Here is a 24630-nt window from a genome sequence, read left to right as displayed (position 1 = left end):
GGTCTAGGAAAAATGAAACTGGTGCTTTGTGCTTACAGAAAAACAGAGTTGTTCCAGGGGTATTATTCTTACTGCACAGTCATAAGATTTTCTTCCTGTCACTAATGTTGTTCATGTAAAGAGAAATTACTCCTTTTGCTCTGCACCACCTGATTCTATTAGATTCTATTAGCAAGGTGAATCTGCTAGCGAAGACCTATCCAGGAAAGTCTCAAGAGTTTTGCCTTCATGAGAGTGCACCATGTAGCCATGTTTCTTTCCTGTTGCCCGTTTGGTGAGCAAACAAACCTTCTATGAGTTCATTCAGTGATCTGGTTCACACTCAGCAGAGAGCTTCCAAATTCTGTATGCATCTGTCTTACTACTATGTCTAAAAATTTTAAAGTCAAGCTCTACTCTTGGCCACTTGTCAAAAGGTCATTTTAAAATTTTTGTACAGGAATGCTAACGTTCAAGTCAGCCCTTAAGTGAATCTCAAACTGAACAACCTTTGCTTTTTCTGACTGCATCAGCAGGTATGATAAATTCAGCTCTCCTTGCAAACTGCTTTTTTTATAGAAACCTTGCTAGATAAAATGCTTTGTTTCAAGTGGAAGATACATTGTGTTGGAGCTGAATTCTGTAAAGCCTTCTAACCAGATCTAAAACAGTGCTGCTCCCCAATTTGCTTGGCTTCACTGAAATCTGCCTTGTGTGTGAGTCTCGCCCAGGATGACTCGCAGAGCTGGCGAGCAGGAATCTCTAATAGCAGTCGCCCTGGGTGTTGGTTCTCTGCTCTGTGGCACCATAGCAATTTGGGAGTGGCTTTGTTTAATTCATAATCAAAATATCCTACTTGCTTCCAAGCAAACTTCCCCAGTTTGACTAGGGAAGTGGAGAGGGGGAGAGAGAGAGCAAACGTACCTGTGGCATATAACAATAATGAAGTTTAAATATTACGGTAGATAAATGACAAACAGTTTATTCTACCCATGAAGGAAGATAACCTTTTACTTTCTCTTTGGGTGTTCTATGTGAGATGGTTTTGCATTCTGAATGTGTCGGAGATGGCATCCTAATGCAGGAATGCAACTCTCAGTCACCAAATCTGAGATGGATGAAAGTTAATGCTGCATTTACTCTGCTGGTTGGACAGCAGCTTGCAGCTAAGTTGTACCAAAAATGTTGCTGCAATTCTTCTGTCAGGAAATGAATTGGATATAAAACTAAATGCAAACAGAAGCTCCACCCTACAGGTTTTGGGGGTTTCGTTATATTATTCTATGTTTTAAGACTGTGTTATTCTCCAGCTCATGCTAAGTCATGAATTTAGCAAAGATATTAATGAAAGACCCATCAACATCTCTTTGCCTGTTTGCTACAGGTGCCAGGGCTGATACTCAGGAAAACAAACGCATATTTGGAGGCTGGAATAATAACACTTGTTCTTGGTTTTGGTGAAGCTATCCCGCCCTTGGGCCTGTTCGTAGGTTCTGCACCATGGACCTTCAAAATAACAGTGGAGTCAGATTCAGGCCACTCTTTTTGCATTCATTCATTTTACATTTTTTTCCTCGGGCTTCTGCAGAAGGATGAAAACCATGATTTAGGCAAGCTTTTTAGAAGGGGTGACTGCGGATCCAGAGAGTTATTTGTTGTCAACCAAACATTTTAAACAAAAAAAAGTAAGTTTTAAAAAAAGTGCTTGATCAAAGACTTGCTATGTCAAATAGTCATTTTGCAAAAAAACCCAAAAACCAAAAACCAAAAAACAAAACAACAACAACAACAACGACAACAAAAACAAAAAAAACACCAACAAAACAAAACAAAACAAAAACAAACAAACAAACAAAAAACCCAAAACAAAACAAACAAAAAACCAAAACAAACAAAAAAAAACCAACAAAAAGAGAAAAATCTGTTTAGGTAAATTTGTTTAGAAAAAGTAATGATTTTGGCTTCACTTCCCAAAATGAGACTGTCACAGAAAATTGCTTGTGCTGTTTCTACTTGTGGAGATCCACAGTGTAAATAATTCTCTAAGTGAAACCATGATTCAGTTACAAAGTCTATGTTTTAGAAAGGACTTAAGCAAATGAAGAGTCTGGTGGGAGAATGGTACGATGAAATTGGTTAAATCATTGTTAGATTCTGGGGTAAGATGTAGCATGACACATGAAATTTGTGATTTTCCATAGAGTCTCTCACTCCTGGTAGAAATTTAGATAGTGGAATTTTGCCTTATAGAGTAAAATGGAGAATTTAAGTGCTCCTTGAAGCATAGAGAAGCTTTAAAAATTTTTAGAGCAGGAGATTCAAATTTTTGAAATTGCTATTCATTCAACCTGCAACTTCAGGACAAAATGCCACTGAAATCCAAACAATATTGGATTCAACACTTGGATCTACAACCCGGATTTGCATTTTGTGCCTACCATTACTAAATTTACTTGTGACTTTCTACTAAGTCACTCTCATGTTCTTTTTGATTAGAAACACTTTGTTAAAAATGGTTTAGGTGTTTAGCACTGCACAATGACTACAGCTTTTACCATTCTGAAGGAGTTTGTTTTGGACATGAACTTGGGTCATTCCAGAGTTCTTGTGGGGCATCTAAATATGACATCTACACTTTGAATCCAGTTTTTCCTTGGAGCTCTACCATTTATGCCTCCAAAGATGAAATAAAATAACCAGCTGTAAAGCTCTAAAATTATTCACATAGATCAATGCAGTTATGAAACTGTGTCAATGAAACTGTGTTGGCAAACTCTTACTATTATAATAACAAAAAGAGAAATTATATAAATGGAGGTGTGAGAGCACAGGTTGCTTGTGAGGTTGACAGAGCCCCCTATGCCAGAGTTACTGGAATAGAGTGTTGTAAGTACACACAGCAGTGGAGCAATTGGCAGGTCACAGCATATCCACACAAATGTTTGGAAAAGCTTCTCCTTTTCTGTGGTAAATCTTATCTTATCTGATATAATGCTGTGCAAAAATTGGCCTAAGCACCACTGGCATTATTTGGGACACAGGAGTGATCGTACTGTCATTTTGACAGATGACATGCACCGGGCTCACCATTATGGGTAATCAGTTAACTGCTTAGCCAAGTGTCTTCATTCCTAAACTCCTTTTCTGTCACTGAAGAACTTCCTCTTTCTTCTTGGGCGAGCTTTGCCGTAGTGCTGAGTAGACCTTCCTTTGCCAGGTCTATATGAAGAGTTTCACTTCTGCCTGACATGGTTTTAGGTTAAGCTGTCTGAGGTACAGCTTGTGTGTCATGTGTTAGTGCCCAGTTTTGTCCTGGTTCCTGTCCAGCTGCTGGGACTGGCTTTGACCAGAGACACCAGCTTAGAGTGAGTTTTCAGTCCTCTTCCTGAATGATTGGGGGCATGATGATGCATGTGTTTGTGATTACAACTCTTGGCTTGAAAACAGTGTGGCAGAGCAACTTTTTGTTACTCTCTCAAGTTTTAAAAATCATCCTTAATTTTTCCCAATTATAATGATGCTAATATTTAATAATATTTGAAATAATGTCCCTGTGCACAGAATATGGAAATATAACTCAATATAATGCAGGGGTGTAGCAGGTGTGTGTTCAGGCATCCTGAACAGGATGTGCTGGCGGAAGTGTCCTGGAACTACCTTCCTCTTAATTCCTGCATTTAGCTCACTTGCAAAGCTAATTGGATATATTTTCTTCATGTAAGCAGTAGCTTGGCTTGTACTTCTGCTTTGTTTAATGACTAATCTCTTCCAATCTATATATGTTTAATCAGGAGATGACCTAGGTCAGATAATAAGTCTGCTGCGAGTGTTCTATTTGCAGCATGTTGTGCTAAGCAATAGCAAATCTGTTGAGTATTCTTGTAATGCAAATCCCTTTCAAATCACTTTTACTGATGGAGAGAAAACGTGTCAGCTTGTGAGTGGCTGCCTGCCTATTCCTGACTGACTTGATGTTTTCGAGAAGAGTTTCAGGGAATAAATATACCCATGCTATATTTATCCATGATGGTTTCAATTTGTCAAGCTGCTGCTAATTTAAGTTGCAAAGAACTTCCTTCAGTATTAAGCAATTATTTCTAGGTTGATTAGTCTTAAATAATTAGTCCTAAATCTCAGACCTGTCCCAAATCTTGTGTACTTTTATTCCTGTTGTTTGCAGTTTCTATAAATGCAAATCTCTATATATCATTAAAATATGATCCATGGATTTCAAATTGCCACGTCTGTCTATCAAATCTACATTTTAAAAAATCTATCTATCTATCTATCTATCTATCTATCTATCTATCTATCTATCTATCTATCTGTCTGTCTGTCTGTCTGTCTATCTAATCTATGTACACATGCAGCCTCCAGAAAGGACAAAAGGTCTTGCCAGAGCAGTGATGTAGAAAACTTCTTTTTCAGTTAATATTTGGGAACAGGAAACAAGCTTCTTTCAGAGTGCTCATTTTAAACGTTTGATATCTATAAAGACCGCTGCTCCCTCTTGCAAAATTGAAAGGTCTCATGGACTTTTCTGGGTTTTTTTGTGAGTAGTGACATCAAGACTGTCCATCAGAGGATCTTTCCATTGTGGTCATCAGGCAACCCTGCTCCTCTCTGTGAATTTATTCCCAACCAGTACGTCATGCCTGAGACTGGGGATGCTGAGTTGGATGAATCTGACAGTGGCCCTTGACAAAGGACAGGCTGTCTCATTACAGTGCCTAGCGTGATGTCAATGATGTGGTTGGTGCTCGCTGAGATCACTGCTTCTCCGGTGAAGGGGAGGGCAGGAGGTCAGCCCTGCCAGCCAAGCCTGAGGAATGCCTCTGTGCTGCCTCTAATTGTGCTCCTGCGGTGAGGAGCTCAGAAATAAGAGACTAAACAACTACACTACTCTGCTGTGCTGGGAGGACTATTGGGAGGTTTTTCACATGGTAGACTGTTCAACAAAGCCCCTAAATATACCCACGCTGGGGCATGGCTGTCATTCTGACCCATTCATTCCTTCTTGCCTGATTATTGAAGATTAATATTCTGCCTTCTTGCCCCCTGTAATATCCTGGTCTTGAGGGAGCATAGGAAACAGCTTATCCTATCAAATAAAGTGATAGGGAATGATTCTTGAATGCTTGATCATTCTTGTCATACTGTTTGACAACTCTTTTTGTGTTGTAAATGTGTATAAGACCTTTGATCCCTGAGCTGGTCACATTAAGTTCAGCACTCTGGCTGAGGCCCTGCTGTGCATTCAGTGAAGGTTTTGTATCTATGGAAAAGAATTAAAGCACACAGAGTGCTTTGTGCAAACTAACCTGGGAGGATAGATGTGTTCTGGAAGCTTAAGCTGTGCCTCCACAGAGGGAGTGCCATTGCTGTGCAGGCCAGCAGCTGCAGCAGCTGAACACAGCTTTGCCTTGCCCTGTTTGCGTAGCTGGGTGGATGCTGGAGACAAGGGGAAAGCGAATAGGAGCTCAGACTGGTTTGCCTGCCATGCACAGAGTCCTCAATGAAACACAGGAGTCATCATGTGGTGAGAAGGGAAGAAAGCTGCCCTGTGCTTTCTGTGCCAGAAACGGAGGGTGTGATGGTCACTGACAGCTCTTCCTGCCTGGATGCACTTTTGTGCTGGAGGAGGAAATGAAAAATCAGGGTGGTGATACACACGCTTGTGGTGTGAACTTCCTGTGGCGTAGGAAAGGATACTGTTGTCTCCCACAACACCTGCAACCACTCCTGACATGACTAACCCTGAGTGACTGCCTACAGAGCCCACACTGTGAAGGGCTTGGCTCACTTCTGTTCTCCTACGTGTTTCAGAAAGAGGGACCTCTAAGTGAAGATAAATAGGATCTGTGATATAGTAAACCAATGACAAAGAAATATTGAGCAACGATCAAAATTCTGTGCAGGAGCTGGAAGTTTGCTGTCATGGATACATGCCCATTTCTGGGTTATTTTAATGGTGCAATAGAATTTATATTTCAGAGAAGCACAACGTGCTGTATTTCAGTTATAGCAGTTTTTCTCTGTGAAAATTCCTTTGATTTATGAATATTCCTTATGTTATGATAAAATAATTTTCTAATTGCTTATGAGAGAAATCAATTGGAGAAGTATTTCCTTATTTGTACCCCTTGCTGTGGAAGCTACATTCTTGACTTCTTTGATTAATTTACCAGCTCAATTAATCCAGGTGGCCTTCCTTTGGTCATGCCCACAATTCCTTTCCTTCTTCATTCCAGGAAGGACCAAGACATAGGCACTAACTGCCTACACAAGGAGGCTGCATGGCCTGGAGATATGAGAGAGAGAGAGAGCAATGTGTGATCCCTGTAAATGAGGAGGCCAGATTCCAGAGCTCCTTCCCTAGGAAATCCATGCTGGGAAATGACAGTTTAAAGTAGCTCAGACCAGCCTCTCTTTGATGCAGTTTTTTTCTTCCCAGATATTGAGTGCATGGAGAAAAGAACCTCTAAAGGCACCTTTTGCACTGTTGTTCTTTACAGCCTGTGTCACTCCATCTTCGGTTGTGTAGGACAAGACTATATGTAACACTATTTGTCTTAAATACTTGCCAGTGATGACCCTCCCTTCCCCATGCAGCCACTGACAGCTGACTCATGTTTTTTTCCTAGAGAATGACAGCCTCAGGGCTTTAGTTTTTGGCTTAATTCTGGCTTGAGTTCAGGAAAATATAATTTAAGATAGTGATAGGAATTTTTTGGTGAATACCTTATTCTTTCTTTCTCTGCTATCTTTCAAATTCAGTCTTACTTTTGACATTGCTTTCTTTCATGTTTTTCCTCCTACATCAAGGGAGGATACACATTTTGTGCAAACAGGGTAACAATGACCAGGAGAATTGAGATGCATGTATGCATTCTAAAAACAAAGAAGTGTATCACTGTTATGTTCCCTAGTATGCAATGTTTTGCCATAAATTAACTCATGGTTTAGTAGCATGGGTTGCTAAATTATTATCCCCACCTATTGTCTCCTTTGCTGACTTATCCAAATAATTAGTTGAAACATAAAGATGAATTTTAGGTCCATATGGTATAAGTGGTTTTGTCAACATGAAAAGGAAATAACACAGCTGTAGAGAGAGAATACATTTTTCAAGTTTAATGTGTAGAATGGCTACACTTATGTAAGTTACTTATATAAGTTATCACTTACTTCATCAATTTGCACCTAAAATTAACAAAGAAATCTGTGTTTCATTCAGGATCTAGTCTTGCTTAGCATTGTCACTTCAACGGTGTAAAATCTGTCCTTTCTCTATTAAATAACCTAATTTCTATCTGCTGTTCTACTCTGATTTCACAAAATCTAGCTTATATAGGACATGAGTTGGAAAATTTTCTGTAATGATCACACATTTACTGTGTGATCTAGAAGCTTGGTAACTTTGAAGAAGAGATGCATAAAGAAGTGATTAGAACCAACATATGCCAGGAGGAGGCAGCCTTTCTATATCAAGCCTTTTATAACAAGAGATTATAGCCACTCACAATTTAACTACAGAAACCCACTGACAGTATGTTTGATGTTTTATACTGTAAGTTTATACCCTTCTTATAGGTGATAAAATCAGTCATTAAAAATACTACCACCCAATCCAGGAGAGACAACATGTTCCAAGTATCTACTAGTATTGCATGAAAGCACTTGATGTGTAGGTAAATCGCAGGCAGTGATAGGTCCTCATGACACCCTTCAGGTGTCACTAGGGAATTCAGGCATCTGTTCAAACCAAAGCACTTCATGCTAATGATTAATCTGATTTTGGAGTAATACTCCTAAAATAAGAGAAAAGAACTTGTAAGGAAACTTCAGGACTCGATGACTAGCTACACACTGAAGGCCAAGGCTCTGCTCTGAGGCAATTGTTGTTCCTCAAATAGAAGTTGGCTTCGTATTTGGTAGATACAGGGCCAAGCCTTTTTTCCTCCTGCCACCTGCCTTAGGATGTAGTGGATATCCTGCCCTTGAAACATAAGCTTCTGCATTTAATTTGTACAAGGCCAACTAACATTTAGTTACTAGTTAAACTTCAAATAAGCTCACAACAGTCAAGGGATTATGATTATTGTTTAATCATGTGCCAGAATGAACCAAGAAGAACCATGATGCCAGCTACCATAGCTTCCCTTCATCAAGGCTGAGCTAGTATTGTTGAGTAGGAATAGTGCATTTCCCTTGTGCAGTAATCACTCACCTCAAGTACCATGTGAGGAGCATAATGGCCAAAAAGGGGAAATGTGTTCATGTCAGCAGTATGTGCTGCTGTTGGGGCTGAGTTCTGTCCTCACTCCATGGAATCAGAGAATTGTTTGGGTTGGGAGGGACTTTAAAGATCATCTCTTTCCAAATGCCCTTGGAAGCATGGTCAGGGACATCTTGCAGTGGACCAGGTTGCTCAGGGCCCATCCAAGCTGGCCTTGAACACTTCCATTAGAGTCCTAGTAAGCCCTGTAACTGCATGCAGACCTCTAATTCCTCTCATTTGTCCCCATGCCGTGTGTGTCTGTGGACAGGCAGTAAAGAGAGGCACCCAGTTGTGTTGGTTACCCACAAAGGGGATGGGAGCCATAATCCTGCCACCTGTCATTCCCCCACCCTTGTATCAGCATGCAAAGCAATCTACAATTTCATAAGTGAGATACCCCTAAAAGTATATTTTTTATTCCTGATTTAGCAAGCATAGCAAATACCTTCACAAATTGTGCATACAAATACATAAGATTTTTATTTTTCTCTGAACTGTTTTAAATTATTATAATTACTTTTAAGGGAGATTTTGCTTGTTTTTCAACTCTGCTGTTTCAAAATGTGGCTATGAGCCTGACATCTTTTTGGCACCTTGCCTCTATAGTCCATATGTAGTTTGAGTATTTCCATGATTTATCAGCATACTGCCACAAACATATTGAGCCTACATGACTAAAATATACATATAGTTAATGCCAAAGTATTTACTGGCACTGGCAGTGCTTGCTATTGTCAGACTTGGAACTACAGTTCCTTCTTTAAATGAATTCCAGCTTTACCTGGAGACATGGTAGCTACTAAAAAACCTCTGGCACTGTAGATAGAACTGTGGAATTATGTTTACCAAAATTATTTCGGGAATTCACACTTTCTCAAAGACATTGTTACTTCTAGGTTTATGGCTCAGCAGACCATATTATGAAACTATATAGCAGGAAGACTTTTCTTTAGCTTTCTTGGTGAGTCATCCTCTCAAAGGACACGTATCCTTTGATTTGTTTCAGTGCAGGAAGGAAAGGTTTTATGGTTACAAAATTGTGGATGCTCTCTTTCATTTGTCTTAGCACAATACCTTTTCTCCCTTAATTTCAGGAATTCAGATGACTGATAGAACAGATTCCACATTCAGAAAGAGGCAGTGCTACTTAGTTGGTGTTTTTTTCCATTAATATTAGCTGGATAGAGGCACCCTCAGTTCCTTGACCTGCCACATGCTTTTTGTGTGATCTAAACCTCGCTTGTGTTTTAATTCCTGCAGCATAAAAATACGGAAAGCTAAACATCCTTAGCTCCTGCAACTCACTTCAGGGTAAATAACCAAAGGAGCTGTCAGTCTCTTTAATGCTGCTTCCATAGAGTAGGACACCTCCAGGCAGCACACCTGCCTGTGGATCCAGCTTTGCCTGGTGTTTGCTTAAGGTGTTTGGTGCTTTGTGCTCCGGAGATGCCCTATGGCTGTAGCTAGGGCTGTACAAGCTCAGCTCACCACCTGTGCTGTCAACACATTTGGTCAGGACAGGCAGCCTGAAGGTATCCCCAGAGGTCATACTTGATGGTGTTAATAAAGTGTCTACCACATAAACACTTCAGATAGGTTCACATTTGCACTGTTGCCTTCTAGAAATAGCATATGAAGTACTGCTTATTCATTTAAAATTCTCTGTGAGATATCCACAAAGCTGTTTCTTGGCTTTTATAAACAACAACCAAATGCACGCTAAAGGTTTATTTCTCTTTAATGGAGTTGTCCTGCATCTCATATCTTTAGTCCAAGAATGCAGGACAGCCCATAATACATTTTTACTGGACTATGACTCCCTCTACATTAATTCGTTTGGTAAGTAAATAAGAAAGGGCATTTTTCCAAGGAAGGAAAGATTTAATTTCCTGGTCCAGGGTAACTGCTGCTCTGAATTTTTGAATTCCCTTTTGGGAATTCATTATGGGATTTAGGAATTTTTTTTTTATTTTCAAGGTTGAGAGTATACAAATTACTGAGAACTAAGCCATTGAGGCCACGAGGGAATATTTTTTCAATTAGGGCAAGAATGCTCCTCAGCAGGAAAGTATATATGAAAATGTTTGATAACAATAATTTGATATATCGGTAGTGGAGCTCTCTTGCAGGTGAAGCAGTGGAGGTCTGGAAGATGAGTGCTCTTCTTCCACACTTATGGTCTGATAAAAATGCTCAAGAGCTGTGTAAAATCACAGCCCCAGCCACTTGTAGGCTTAAAGCAAAAAATCCTTTAGCAGAGCAAGGCTGCTTTTCTCTCCATCCTATGCAATATTCCTCACCATAGGGTGTAGCTTCTCCTCCAAACAGTTACTGTTCTCTGCCCTGTAAGTGAAAATAAGCAATGAGGCCAGAGGTTTTTATACATCCGTGAACTTGTCCCTCTGCAGTTGGCTGAGTGCTAAATAGCAGGGTGGGTCCTTGTGTGCCAGCCTTTTACAATCCCCTGGGGACATGTAGCCAGGGTGTGCCAAGGAGCAACGAGTGACACCTCAGAAAGGTAACAGAAGACACGGCAGATATTTTTGAAGCCATTTTAGACTCTTTCCTAAAACAGTAACACAGTCTAAGCACCAACAACAGTCCATATGGAGTGTTTTCTTTTGAGTCTTACAAACTTCAAAAGTTATTGTGTATGGTATCTTTTCTCTTACAGGTCAGACTTAGACATGTGAAAAGGGTGACTTGATGAATGTCTGCTGGAATTGGCATTATAGGGAAATTTCAAAATGTAGGTCTCGATATGGCAGTGTGAACTAAAAGATGATTCTGCTTATTTGGGTTTTTTTCTAATTACACAAAAATAGGGGAAGCAGCAGTTTTTGTGTGTCTTCTCTGATTCTAAAGGGATCAGCAAATATCTGATGCCTCATAAGAGAATTCAGTCTGCTGAAATAGATGCACTTTTAGTGACTAGGGGGTCAGTTACTTTACAACACACAGTAGCAACCAAAGATGGAAGTGACAAAATGCATGAACATCTTAAGCAGCAAGGAAAAGGAATGAACAGATAGACTGCAAATTCTGTAGATTTTCTGGTGGAAAAGTAAATATTCCTTCCCTTCTATTCAGTGGTTTTGGACTTTTTAATTGCTATGGAGACTATTTATTTCCTTCTGACTTGTACTGTAGATCTCTACCTCCATTTGAAAAAAAGGAACAAACAAAAGGAAGCAGAGCAGTGACTAGGCTGATCCTGTGGAGGACACCTCAGCATTTGGAAATTTCTCTGTGTCAACCTTTGGCAAGAACACGTGTAGTACATGAAACAAGCCTAATTATATCAGTCTTATTCTGCAAGATCAAGTTACTTTTGCATTTTAAGTGCTGAGGTGTCCCACAGTCTCTCACCTCCACGGTACACAAAGGTATGGTGCCTTTTCTTTTGTTCTGGTCAGGCACAAATATTTGCACATGGGAAAATGTTTTAGCTCCACAGACCAGTAGATCAGCCATCTGTCTGGAAAGGGGAACGCCTTTCTGCTCTGAGACGGATACACAGGGGAGGATCCTGTTCTGTCAGCTCTCAGATTCCTGAGCTTCACCTCACTGACGTAAAGTCCACGTCTGTTTGCCTACTCTTGGTCTGATTACACCCGCTAAGTCCAGACAGTAAAGCAGAGATGGATATGTGAACAGGTGGCAGTAGTTTTGCTTCCTAGAATACGTTGTATTCATAGCAAAGGGAAAACTTAGAGAAATCTTTTAGTATAAAACATGGATTTCCACAGGTGATGCTGCATTATGCCTGTGTGAATATTGACATCTGAACATAGAGGGTACAGGTTATGAATTCTGTAAAAACACACAGTCTGCACAGATAGGTTTTCTCATCTATTGGTCCTTATATTGTGACTGAATTTATTCTGAGTAAAACAACTTTGGCTCTCACATTTTCAGTCTTTTATTCTCTTCCTTCAGCTCTAACCTGGTTGGTTTTGTTCCAGATAACCAAGTTACAAAAAGAACAGTTTCCAATAAAGAATATAGATAAAAATCTGCCAACTAATATTGTGAATAAATTTGTGTGGTGTGCAAACAGAGAAGCAGGGAATAAAAGAGAGAGGGGATTATCATGCCATTCATTTCAAAGGAAAAGAGGGGAAAGAATCATGTTATGTCTGTTATCGAACAGGTTACAGACTTACTATCCTGTCTCAGAGCAATGAGACTTTAATCGAGATCTGAGTTTCTGTTCCATTAGAAGAAATATTACCTGGCAAAAGAGTCTTCAAAGAGAAAGCAGAAATGTAGTAGCAGCTCTAAAATTAGGAATAAGTGTTGAACTAAGTTGTGAATAAAAAACTATGTGCATACAGAGTGTCTTTTACCTGAATATCTAGCTCCCCCAAAAGGACTTGTTCCGAGTCTTTAAGAATCTCAAAGATTTAGTCCCATTTCTGAAGGCTATGGCTGAGAACAGATTTCAGCATGGTACTTACGGGGATTTGAGATGGGAAAGATGAGGGTGAAATCCCCTTTACTTACTTTGCAAAGAGATTTCACCTGACACAGTGTAACTCATGTACCTGTGACATCTCTAGAAAGAGGCTGGTCTCTGCTTGAATGAGTGGTTTGTTAAAACTTTTACAAACTTCCACAGTGGCAAATACTGTTCAAGTTTACCGATGCAATAATTCTCAATAATACCTTTGGAAATCTGACATTCTTCAGATGTTAAAATAACATTCACTGCAGTGTAAATTTAAAGGCTAGCTTTCATCTGACAATTAAGTCAGAGATCATTGCATTGTTCTGAAAATCTGGTTATTTATTTTTTTAAATTCACATAGTTTGTTTCTTGTCTGCTGGCTCAATATCAAATGCCAAAAATAAGCAGAACAACAGTAGCCTTCCAGGACTAAGGTTTGAATTACTTGTTTCTTCCACAGTTTCAATAAGTGATAATTCTACTATTTATTTCCTTTTACAGTGCTGAGGTGAGACAAATTAGGAAGTTAAGCTTTCCTGAGATCCAGCAAGATCTGGACTGTGGTCCTGTATCACAAATCTTGTGGGATTCCAGCTTTATGCATTCTTGACAGCCACCTCTTTGCTTATGAATGGATCCACTAAAGGAATAAAGAACTTTAAACTGGATTTGAAGAGGGAAGAGGATAAAACCAGGCTCCCGGGAGTTAAGTCTGGTAGAGGCACTCAGATGTTTGAGGGACAGTGTGCTAGTGAGGTCCTTTGGTCTGCCCTCTCAGTGGAGGTATGGGATTGAGCCATGTGGCAGCAAAGACACAAGGGTTATTTGTGTTAGAAACCACCAAGTGCCTAGGAATGGTCATGTAGGAATTAGGGTTTCTCCCTTCAAAAAGGTGGCAGGATCAATAGCCCAGATGAAGTACATCTACACAATGCACACAGCATGGGCAGCAAACAGAAAGAACTGGAAGTCACTGTGAAGCAGGAGAGCTGGTGTAGGTTGTCATCATGGAAACATGGTGGGATGACTGGCACAACTGGAGCGCTGCACTGGATGGTTTTAAACTCTTCAAAAGGAGACAGGCAAGGAAGGAGAGGCAGTGGGGTGGCCCCATGTGTTAGGGAGTTCTGATTGCCTACAGCTTGGTGACAGTGATGACAGGGTTGAGTGTTTATGGCTAAGAGTTGAGGGAAGGCCAATGAGGCAGGTGCATGTCCAGAGAAGGGCAATGAAGCTGGTGAAGGATCTGAAGCACAAAGCTTCATGAGGAGTGGCTGGGGGTACGGGGGTTGTTTAGCCTGGGGAAAAGGAAGATGAATGGCTGCCCTGGGTCATCTCTGGAAGCTAGTTTGCATTCCTTTCTCCAGAATATCTCTGGCATGCTCAAAAAATGGTATGACCACAGACAGGGAAATCTTGCTAAATCTGGAACAGATAAGGATGTAAATAAGTAGAGCTCAGCACAAATCAAAGGAATGAGATTTGCAGTTTAATTTTACTTCTAGCATTTTTCCCATAGGTTAAAAGCATCATACTGATTGACAATACATTTCTAATGACTGAAATAATTTTTTTTCTTAGTGTATAGGCAATTCCACTCAGTTGGAATATATGCTTATATTCAAATTTTACATAATTATGAAGAGATGGATATGTGCAATATAACTCACCCGTGACATAGCAATACCAGGTACTGTGAATTAGCAAAGCTTTCCTGCAGACATCCTTCTCTCATATATTATATGTACACAGGCAGCATCACAGCAAACACAGGTGGCAAAAACAAATGACACAGGTGCTTTACATGAAACAAAACACATCCTCCTACTGCAGGTGAATTGCTGACTATTTTGCTCTAACAAAAAACCCACATTGCTGGGATAATAAACCATTTTAATTGACTTTATCTTTTTTACTCAAAACAGGTGTCCACCCTTGCATACGGTAATCCTGTGAAAAATTTGCCAAGTTTTTGTGTCCAGATTCCCTCAATAAGCTGCCACCGTCATGGTGGAATGCTGCAGAAAAGGAGGGAATGACCTGGGATGAGCTTCCCGTGACTGAAATGCCATTTAAATGCAAAGAGCTGGGATATACCGTCTCATTTTTCCTGTGCTAGAATTTATAAACATCACTTAGCCTCAGGTTTGCAGTTCTGGGTCTATCTCCTTCCATCTCTCTTGCTTCACTGCATGTTTATTGTAGCAAAACGTGTAGCCGCCCCTTGATTATTATCACCTCATTGAGACTGCATGCTCAGTCTCCTGTTTTCAGCTACAACAAAAATTAAAGGATTATACAGAGGAAAGCTAAGCCCAGAACTCTGGTGGGTTTGTTTTGTTTTCTTTTTGTATTTTTTCTATGTAAGCTATTCCAAAATTTATACCATGAGCTTTCCTGTCCGATTTGACAGCAAAATTTTCTTTCCTTTAATGAGAAATAACTGTATAAAGCTGTGGTACAGTAACAATTAATAAGTTTCTTGCAATAAAAGTTGAAATGGGGAGGAAAGTTGCAGATATTAACTCATGTAATAAATTGCAAAAAGACATCAAAAAGATTGTTTATACCTCTTCAGAAGTCATAGCTGACCTAACAGAGTCATAATTGGATTGCTAAAATACAGCTCGAATTTTCTGCACTTAACCATCATTTTCTGTTATATAGATAATTCATTTCATAGTGTTCAATATATTTCTCCTCATGTTTTCCAAACAGGTGCTTTAGTCTTTCTATGTTTGTTCTCCAAGTTGTACATATACATTTCTTATGAAATCTGATATACCAAATCTGCTTGGTAAAAGTTCAATTTGCAAGTAGAGACGGAGAGGTGCAGCTTCATCTCATAGAGGTTATGGTCATTTTAATGCTGCTGGTTACAGTTCTGTCTGAATAAGGCGTAGTGCTTTCTTCATGTTCTCTATTACTGAAACAAAAATAAATAAGAACTGTGAAAATGTATTAGAAGTGCATTTTTACAATTAAAAAAAAGGCCACGTAGTTTGATTTAGTAAATTATTCGCACTGAAATTGATTTATGGTCACACATTTTATTTTAGAAATTTCTATTTTGAAAATTATGCCATTGATGCTAAAACAGAAAGTAAAAAATTCCTTAATCAAAATGTTTAACTTAAGGGGTTTGACAAGAATCCTTTCAACACCCTCATTTCTCAACAGCAAGCCTGGTAATCAGATGTGATGTGTATATTTGTGGTGAGATACTGCATTTGTGTCAAATAGATGGCATAGAGTAAGAACTGGCTCAACCTGAAAAATCACATTCCTGTCTGAAATCTCGCTGTTAGGGGTACAGACACAACCACCTGCATTTCTTTACTGATTCCCACCCACTCCTGGCTGTTTACTTCGTACAGTCGGATACTTTTGAGAATAAAGATTTTCACCATTCTCCATAAAACTCCTCAGATCTTGATCATGAAGGTTCTCATCTGTGATCTTCCAACTTTTCTTACTTGAGTAGTCCCAAGAAATTCAATGGGACAATGTGTGTGATTGTTTTGCTAGAACAGGTTAGACCATTATAATTTATTGCAAGCACTCTCACACGGTATTTATTCTTTACTTTGAGATCCTAATGGATTCTCAAGCACGAGTGATCAGGATGGGGGGTATCTGACAATGTGAAAAGCAAAGTAGCACGGCAAAGCGGCACTTACAGAACATCATGTCCTGTGGTTCATACGTGTAAAGCCGGTTGGAGTATCGTCCTGTGATATCAGCTCTAACTGTGAGAGATGGATCTGAAAAGGAATTTGGGTTAAGCACTGCCTTCCATTCCCACAACAGCTGAGGTGATGGCGTGGCATTACTTTGGCAGCCCTGTTTCTGATTTCATCAATGCAGCAATTACGAGGCCGTTACGCTCTGTTCCAAACAACTGCTCTTGGAGAAATCCTGAACAAAAGCTAATGCTCGTTTTTATATCACACAGCTATTTTTTAGTGCTAGGTTACACATGCATTTCACTCATACTGAAAGAAAAATATCCTGTTTTACAGGTTCTGAGTTTGCATCAGAAGAGGTTAATCTCACTGGCTGCACACATAGTGGGGGTCATGCCTATCTATGACCATAGATAGCATGACTTACCTAGAGCCTTCAGGATGAAAATCTTCTGATTTCTAATGTTCCCAGAGTGGGAACAAGTTGCTGTGAACCTCTCTTCTCTCAGTTACCCTTCCAAGTTTTTTATTAATTTACTGATTGCTGTAACTACACTGCTCTCTGTCTGAGTGTGTGTGAACTTTGAATGTCATCACAGAGCTAGTCACTCCAGGCTCCCTGCACAGCAAGTGAGAAGGGACAGGAACTCTGGAGCATAATTAATCTGGTCCATTCCAGAAGTCAGCTTTACAATGGGATAAATCCTTAGATGCCACAGACTGTTGATCTATTCTATGGTAATGTCCACTCTGTAGCCATCTACATTCAGTCAGATAACTGCCTTTTTCAACAAACTTTGTCTTGTAACAGCACTAGCAAGAAGCACGGAGAGCAAAACCCCAGATATTAACAGGCTTTTAACACATCTTGCTCTCAGGCCCAAATTAGTACCCTCCAGGAAATATCTGTGATCTGAGGAAGTTTACAAGACTCAAAGCATACAACAGAGCCAGAGAGATTTTCTTTTGGCACAATGAATCATTTTGATGTCCCCACAGAATGACAGCTTCGTAATTCAGATAAAACAACTCTGATGATACATAAATATTTTACATACCTACAAACATGATTCGAGGCACGTATTGTCCATCAGGTGACAGGTTTTTATCTGTGGTTTCATGCTGGTATAAAAATTAAGGCTAGTTGTTAAAATGTTTCTGTAAATTTTGTTGAAATAATACCATCTGTGAATAACCTTGTACCAGAGGACAAAACCAAATAGGTACTACTCATGTGAATACACATGCACAATAAGTGCATAGTAAGTAAATAACTAAAATGTCTAAGTAAATAACTAAAATGTCAGATATATTATCTAAAATGACATGAAAAAACAAAACAAAGAAAGAGAAAACACAGACCATGAAATGACACCAGTCAAATTGCCCCAAACCCTTCATACCATGAGATTCAGCATAATGAAGTTATTTTGGGCCATTTCCTGTATTTCTTCATTTTCTGCGAAAGCTTTCTTCAGTGCTAGAAAAGACAGGATCACTTTGAAATCCATCTCAAATGCTGCCTTTCCATTTGTGCTTGGGCACCACACTGTCCAGAGACTGGGCCACATTGTTCCTGTCACTGCAGATTCACATTCCTGAAGAGACACTTAAGGGCTCTATCTCTGCTTCTGGGGCTTTGTGGCCCACGGCAGTACAACCCCTGGCTACGAAAAGGGAAGCTCTCCTCTGCTATTTATGAAGCCTGTTGTCTCAATGGACACCATGTCTTGGCTTGACAAAAGTGCATTATTCTCAGAAAATTCTTGTCAGATCAACTTCAGCAGCCCTGTCCTTGCCTCCTTCTTTAGTTACCATTTCAGGAGAGCTAAACAATATTAAATTTGTTCAATGAGTCAGTAGCCAATCTGTGCCTCTTAATTTAAACTGAGTGCTGCATCCAGGATAGCAGTACAGCAGCAGTGAGCATTTTTCATGTTCTTTGTTGTGTAGTTTCATAGTGCAGTTTTTGTAAATGACGGTAATAATGTTTTTCACTTTTCAGATACATTTTCATTTCCTGTTCCTCTGAGTAATTTTCAGTAAGTGCAATGTAAATATATAGATAAGTTCAGTATCTTATAAAAATATTCACAAAATTTTAACATACAAAAAATCAAATTTACCTTGGCAGTACTGACAGTCTTCCAAATGATGAATTACCATGAGTGGCTTGTTACTTTATTAATAATAATAAAAGATGTAGTTAGGTCACTTGACATGTATTCAGATAGGTGATTTTACTAGCAGACTGAAAAAGGCAAATTGCACTTAATCATATGTTAACTCACAGTAAAACCATATAGACATTCTGTGAAATATTATGGACATTTCTGAGCAAGGAAAAAGAGCATAAACACTTCATAAAAGAAAGAAATAGAGAAACAGAGTTTCTACATCTAAATAGGCTGTCTATAGTAAGAGATTCTAGGAGAAAGAAACAAGAGATCCACCATAATTTCACTTCAAGGTGGTAAGTAATCAGACTGAATAGGTATTTAATGTTGCTTAACTGTGAATTTCTCCAAGATTAAGAAAATAAAAATAATATATATGAATTGGAATAAAACAGATTTTATAAGATTGGGTTTATCATCAAATACTTCCTGTGAAAATTTCTTGTGTTTTAAGCTTTCTTGAATAGGTATATAGTATATTACTTATCTTCTGTAAGTAGTCTGATAAAGTGTTAAAATTTTATATTTTGGATGTGACAATATAAACAAATTCTTTGCATTTTCTCCTGTATTTTTAAAACTGTATTTACTGTTCAGCAGATTGGTTACTAATGCTGGTCTGTTTTCAATGTCAGGAGTTGTTAATTTCTAACCATTTTCACACAGGGTACATGGAATTAATTGTCTTTTGTTTTACAAATAATTTGCCTTCAATTTAGCCATAGTTCATGCTACACTATTGTGATCTACAATGAACTGTAAAAGATATTTAAATAATTATTGTTACGAATTCTCAAATATATTTGCAGCTAAGTCTCAGAGGAGACTGAGCTTGGAACTTCCATTTCTATCAAGATAAAAAGAAAATATATCATCAACATATTCCAACTAATAACATATTGGGGGAAATATCAAAGGCAGTAGATCACCATGCAAGAGTAAATTTAACAGATTTCAAGGAAGTACTGAGAAGTACATGATATTAAAACACAGTAGATGTAGTTTAAAAAATAATGGTATCTATTTATGATTGATAATTTAAATGACAACACCTCTTTTGTGGCAAAGAAATGCCAGCATTACATTATTGGCCCATGATGTTACTTCAGAGTCATAAGAGTCCTACAAGCCCTTTTGTTTCAGAGTCTGTTTTATTTAACTGGGTGGTCTGCAGATCAGCTCTCATGGTGTTTCTTTGTTCTGTCTCGTTGCTGTATATGCCAGCAAGATGGAGTAACAACTTTGTTTTCATACTACTTTTTAATCTCTTACCTTTTCTTTGCTTGGTAAAGTCCTTCTTCATAGGTTTGTACCCATGTAATCTCATCTCCCCACCCTAGCAATAAAACAAAAGGACTAGCTGATGGCCAGGCAAGTAGCTCACAATAAATTCCTTTTTTTCTCTTTTTTCTTTTTTGTTCATGTGTATCAATTTTGTATGCAAATGAGATTTGGGGTTTTCAGCTGAAGGTTCTCTAACATTGTGGATATGCTAATTTCACATCTCCCAATACAGTAAAAGGTTAAAAAACCTCATCCAAACCACCCAAGCTCCCCAAAATCTCATCTGGTTGTGTATCCAGTCCAAGTCCTTTGACAGACTGGTTAGTTATCTTTCTAAATGCTCAGAGGTCCTCAAATCAGCACCCAAGTCCTTTCTATCTTCATATTGTCTGAAGTATTTTCTGTAGACCCTGGGACTTAAAGAGAAGCTGGCATACAATGGAAGATAAATAAAATATGACAGCTCAGTAAGATCAGCTTTAATATGAATGTCATCAGAACATGGAACAGTCTTGGAATATACATTTGACTCCAAAGTAACTTCAGAAGTTGCAAGCCCTTCATTTAATTAAATAATGCAATAAAGGAATGGCTGTTAGATAAAAATCTCCACTGAAACAAAATCCTAACAAACATCAGCTCCATAGCTTGTCCATAGCTGGAGATAAAAAATCAAATTGTCCATTGATTTTATGCCCTCAGGTCCCAAGGATGCCAGCCCTTGCATAGTAGGTCCCTGCATCCTGGGCAGTGTGGCTCCATTCATGACAACTCCCATGGGAATTGTAGAACAATTTCTGGATCTGGTCCATGTTAAAGCTCTTCTTCAGAAGAAGAAGCTCTTCTGTGCTGTCTGGTCAGTGCTTGGACCAGCCCAGATTTGCTGCTGGATTTTTCACAGGACAATTGTCTGTGACGCTTCTAGATCATGTCTCCTTTCAGTACACAAGTCTGTCTGGTTGATGGTGAGACTCTGGCAATGCTGAGCAGTGCCTTCCCAATGCTGGCCGCTGTCAGCTCCTGATGCAGGTTACTGCACACAGGAATCAGCAAGGGGCATTTTGCAGCACATTTAAGCATTTCCCTTTGGTCTGTGAAAATTATAGGTAAAGTGCTCAAGGCATCCCAATAGGCCTGAAATCAGAATTAGAAAAGTTACATCTGTTTTCTGTGACTGCTTGGTAGTTTGCTGGTTTATTTTTTTTTCCAAAACTGACATAATGTAAAAGATTTTGTTATCTTCTTTGTCCATTTACCCTTACTGGCAGAAAATAAATTCTGATCTAGGCAAACTAGGCAATACATCCCAGACTGATTATAACCTTTCCCCAGGGATACTGCTTACAAAAAGTATTTGAAATTTTTCTTAGGCTAGTCCAGGTGGTGCATGATTTTTTCAAGCGGTCTCTGAGCAATTAGGCTCAGATGGAACCTCTGAGAGATATGCAGCTTTGCCAGGACAGGGAAAATAGAGGTGAGCTGTGGGATCTGCAGGCTTTGCAGTGCCTGGAGAAGAGGTTAGGAAGGGAGATGGAGATTTTGGGAGATGGTCCCAAAAGGAAAAGAAAGATGGGGAAGGGGGAAAGAGCTTGCTCAGCTATTTTTCTGCTTGCATTTCTAAGGATTGATCAGATATAAATCAATTAAAACAGGGTCTTTATTTAACATCCAGGTTGAAAATTATGCACCACAGGGAAGTGAATTACTCAGAGTCATGCTTTGCAGTGGATATCTGATGAAAAGTAAAAAAAAAAGTCATGCAGAAAACCCACACCAGTGCTCCAAACTGTTCTGTGTACAAAAACGAGTCTGTAGAAAGTTTGTTCCGTAGCAACTGATGTTATGGTAGATTACAAAAATAAAATATATTTCAAATGGTCTATGAAACAGTATTTTTTTCACTGATAGTCTTACATATACATCTTGGTTTGAGAGACTCAGTTTAGGTTATTTGCTTATTAGATCACTGTGAGTTATACAAATTATGCAGGTTATATGAGGCCCTCAGTCATATCCTTAAGAATAAACTGATGGAGTCAAATGATGTGAAATAAGAACATATATTAATTACAGCATCACTTAACACTAAAGAAAACACACCTCAGTAAGTATATATATGCACTCTATGTATGTTTTATAAACATATATGTGTGTGGATACATATAGATACACATTCCATACATGTACACTCAAAATAAAAATATTTGCTGGTCTACATGGTGAGGTAAGGAGGTAACTATATTAAGTGAACTCACAGTACCTCTTGACAGTGTCTGAGGTGCTCGTTTTTCCTTTTTAATTGCCATTGCAAGATTGGAAGTGACTGCAATTAGCAGGAGGGACAAGGCAAATGTAGAATGGAGCATTATTTCCCTCCCAATGCAAGGAAACTGGAAAACAAAGAAACAGCTTTAGTCACATTGATTTGTTACCTGGTACAGTCAATATGTTAGTGGCATCCTAACAATCTGTATTTCAGAAACACTTGTGGTTATTTCTAGAAATGCTTGCCTTTGTGAGGAAAATGCAAACTGGAGGTGCTTATTTTACTGTACAATGCTACTTTCAGCAGTCAAAATTAGGCTGTAGGGTACTGTTCTTATGTGATTCTCATGATCTAGTACAATGTTGTAATACTGGATCACAACAATTTCATTTCCAGGTTTTTTGATTTCAGTGAAATGTAACAGCGTGGGATCTTTATTTCTTTTTATGTTGGAGCTTTTTTGTCAAAAGATATCTCCTAATATCCTTCTTAATTAAGTAGGAAGGTTGGCAAGTATTTGCCCCAAGTATAATACTTTTCAAACTATCAAATCCATCCAAAGTGTTGAAATTGCAGTAATTTTTAAAGTCTCCACTTTAAAATCTCCCCATTCTTCATTGCATCTTTTACACTGAATCTCAGCTCAACTCCTGAATAAAATAATTCATCTGTGTTTCTGGCTGGTTCAGTATTCTCTTCCTGACCAAGATCATTATAAGAAACTCAGTAACTTCTGACCTTGATAAAAGTCAGAGAACAAATGCAAAAGTTGAGAATAAGCATTACAAAGACAAATTGTTTTTAATTGATAAGTCTACTTTCTGCCAGTACAATCACTTGCAGGCATTAAAGATCTGATAATCAGATGGATATCAGATGATTTCAACTGAGTTAAAAAATGTTGTGTAGGCCAGGATAGCACTTGCTGGAGATTTCCCTTTTCAAGGCTGAGCTTTAAGAGTTACGACGATCCCCCACTGAGAAATTACTTTGACTTAAATAAAAATCCCCAAACCAAATGAACAATAATAACAATGACTCTCCATGCCCGCCTGACAAAAAAAAAAAAAAAAAAAAAAAAAAAAAAATCCCCCAAGACATTTGTGACTGTACTAATAAAGGAAATCTCTAAGTTGCATTTAAAATTAGATTATAACCCTGGATTTACAACTGGCAAAACCAAACGCTTCATACTTGTAATACTTTTTAGGGCCAAGAGGAATGAAAAGTACTGTTTTAATGACTCTCTTCACACAATCACTGTTAGCAGTTAAATTTCTTGTGAACAAATTAAAACTTCATTTCTAATAACTGGCAATCTCAATTAGAGAAATTCATTCTATTCAGATGGCTGGAGAAAAAGTTGTACATTAAAATATGCAAAAGCTAGGGAAAAAAAGAATTGTCATTTTGTAGTAAGAAGTAGTCATTCACAATGCAGTCATAAAAAAACCAAAGTGTTGATCTCTTTAAATCACAGGTATAATCATCTGAAGCTTAATAATTGATTATTATCCTATTGAAAATCAAGAGGGCTTTGGAACTGCAGCTGGAGGCAGTTTAGATTTTATAGTCTGTATTTTTGATGCTACATGACCCAATGTTATTTAATTGATTCTGAGAAATAAAAAGACAGCCAATACAACATAGATTTCCTTCAATTCCCTGCCAGAACAAACATTTGCTAGCTAATCTCTATGCATCTATCATTTGTCTTTTTGTATAACTAGGCTTGTAAGGCATTTGTGAACCAAACCTCGTTGCTTTACTAAAGGAGAGTTAAGAATGAGAAATACTTGCTCACCAGCAGCGACCAGTTCTCCTGATCGAAGGTCCTTTTCCTGGAATTTGTTAGCTAAAAATCAGTGATTTAAGCACAGCACACCTGACCTGCTCAGGTCTCTGTGTAGCAACAACAGCACATTCACCTGGGAAAAAATGAGAGGAACCTTTGAGCTGAAAACCAAAACAATATGTTTCCACCCTCCCCCTTCCTTTTCTGCCGTGCCTCCAACTTTCTCTCTTGCAAGTTCCCATGCTTATACACTGAATCCTTGCATTTCTCTTCATCTTGGCTTGTATCAGGTGTCTTGTATGAGGATTGGAAATAAATAGTGGCTTGTCTGTGTCTGCTACTTCCCCCTCAGACAGTTTGAGCCTGGCTTATGTCCAGTGAAAAAAGAAACCACCGATGAAAGCTGGAACTGGAGGTGCTTTTGTTCCCAGAGAATGGCAGAGTTCACTGGTGCTTGAAGATAGGAATGAACCTAATAGGAAGACACAAGGGTTACTTTGTGTAGAGAAGTGTAATTAACAAATAAAACAAACTTCTTTTTTTTTTTGTGAGGGAAATAAAATTATTTATTTGAAAACTATGGTTTAAACGACCTGATTATTGCTTCTGGGAGTTGTAGTTTAAAAAGATCTGGGTTTTTTGACTTGATGCTTGATAAAATTTTACTGAACTTGATGAATACAAGCAACGTCCTTTATTCATCACCTTTGCT

At 38.6% G+C, this 24630-nt stretch overlaps 1 protein-coding gene across 1 annotated transcript; it reads right to left on the bottom strand.

The window, feature by feature from the left end:
- Positions 1-14177: 14177 nt before the first annotated feature.
- Positions 14178-24370, bottom strand: AGR3 (anterior gradient 3, protein disulphide isomerase family member). The gene is made up of 9 exons (XM_063411152.1): positions 24169-24370; positions 23928-24051; positions 22118-22247; positions 19846-19909; positions 18523-18575; positions 17800-17876; positions 17455-17518; positions 16391-16474; positions 14178-15636 (listed from the first exon to the last, which is right to left on the bottom strand). The coding sequence occupies exons 3-9, from the start codon at positions 22221-22223 to the stop codon at positions 15587-15589; spliced, it is 498 nt and encodes a 165-aa protein (XP_063267222.1). The 5' UTR covers positions 22224-22247; positions 23928-24051; positions 24169-24370; the 3' UTR covers positions 14178-15586.
- Between the last annotated feature and the right edge of the window lie 260 nt (positions 24371-24630).

Source organism: Prinia subflava, chromosome 1 (genome assembly GCF_021018805.1).
Source record: "Prinia subflava isolate CZ2003 ecotype Zambia chromosome 1, Cam_Psub_1.2, whole genome shotgun sequence".
Taxonomy (NCBI): domain Eukaryota; kingdom Metazoa; phylum Chordata; class Aves; order Passeriformes; family Cisticolidae; genus Prinia; species Prinia subflava.
The sequence above is the reverse complement of the archived record's forward strand: the minus strand, read 5'-3'. Positions and strand labels throughout refer to the sequence as shown.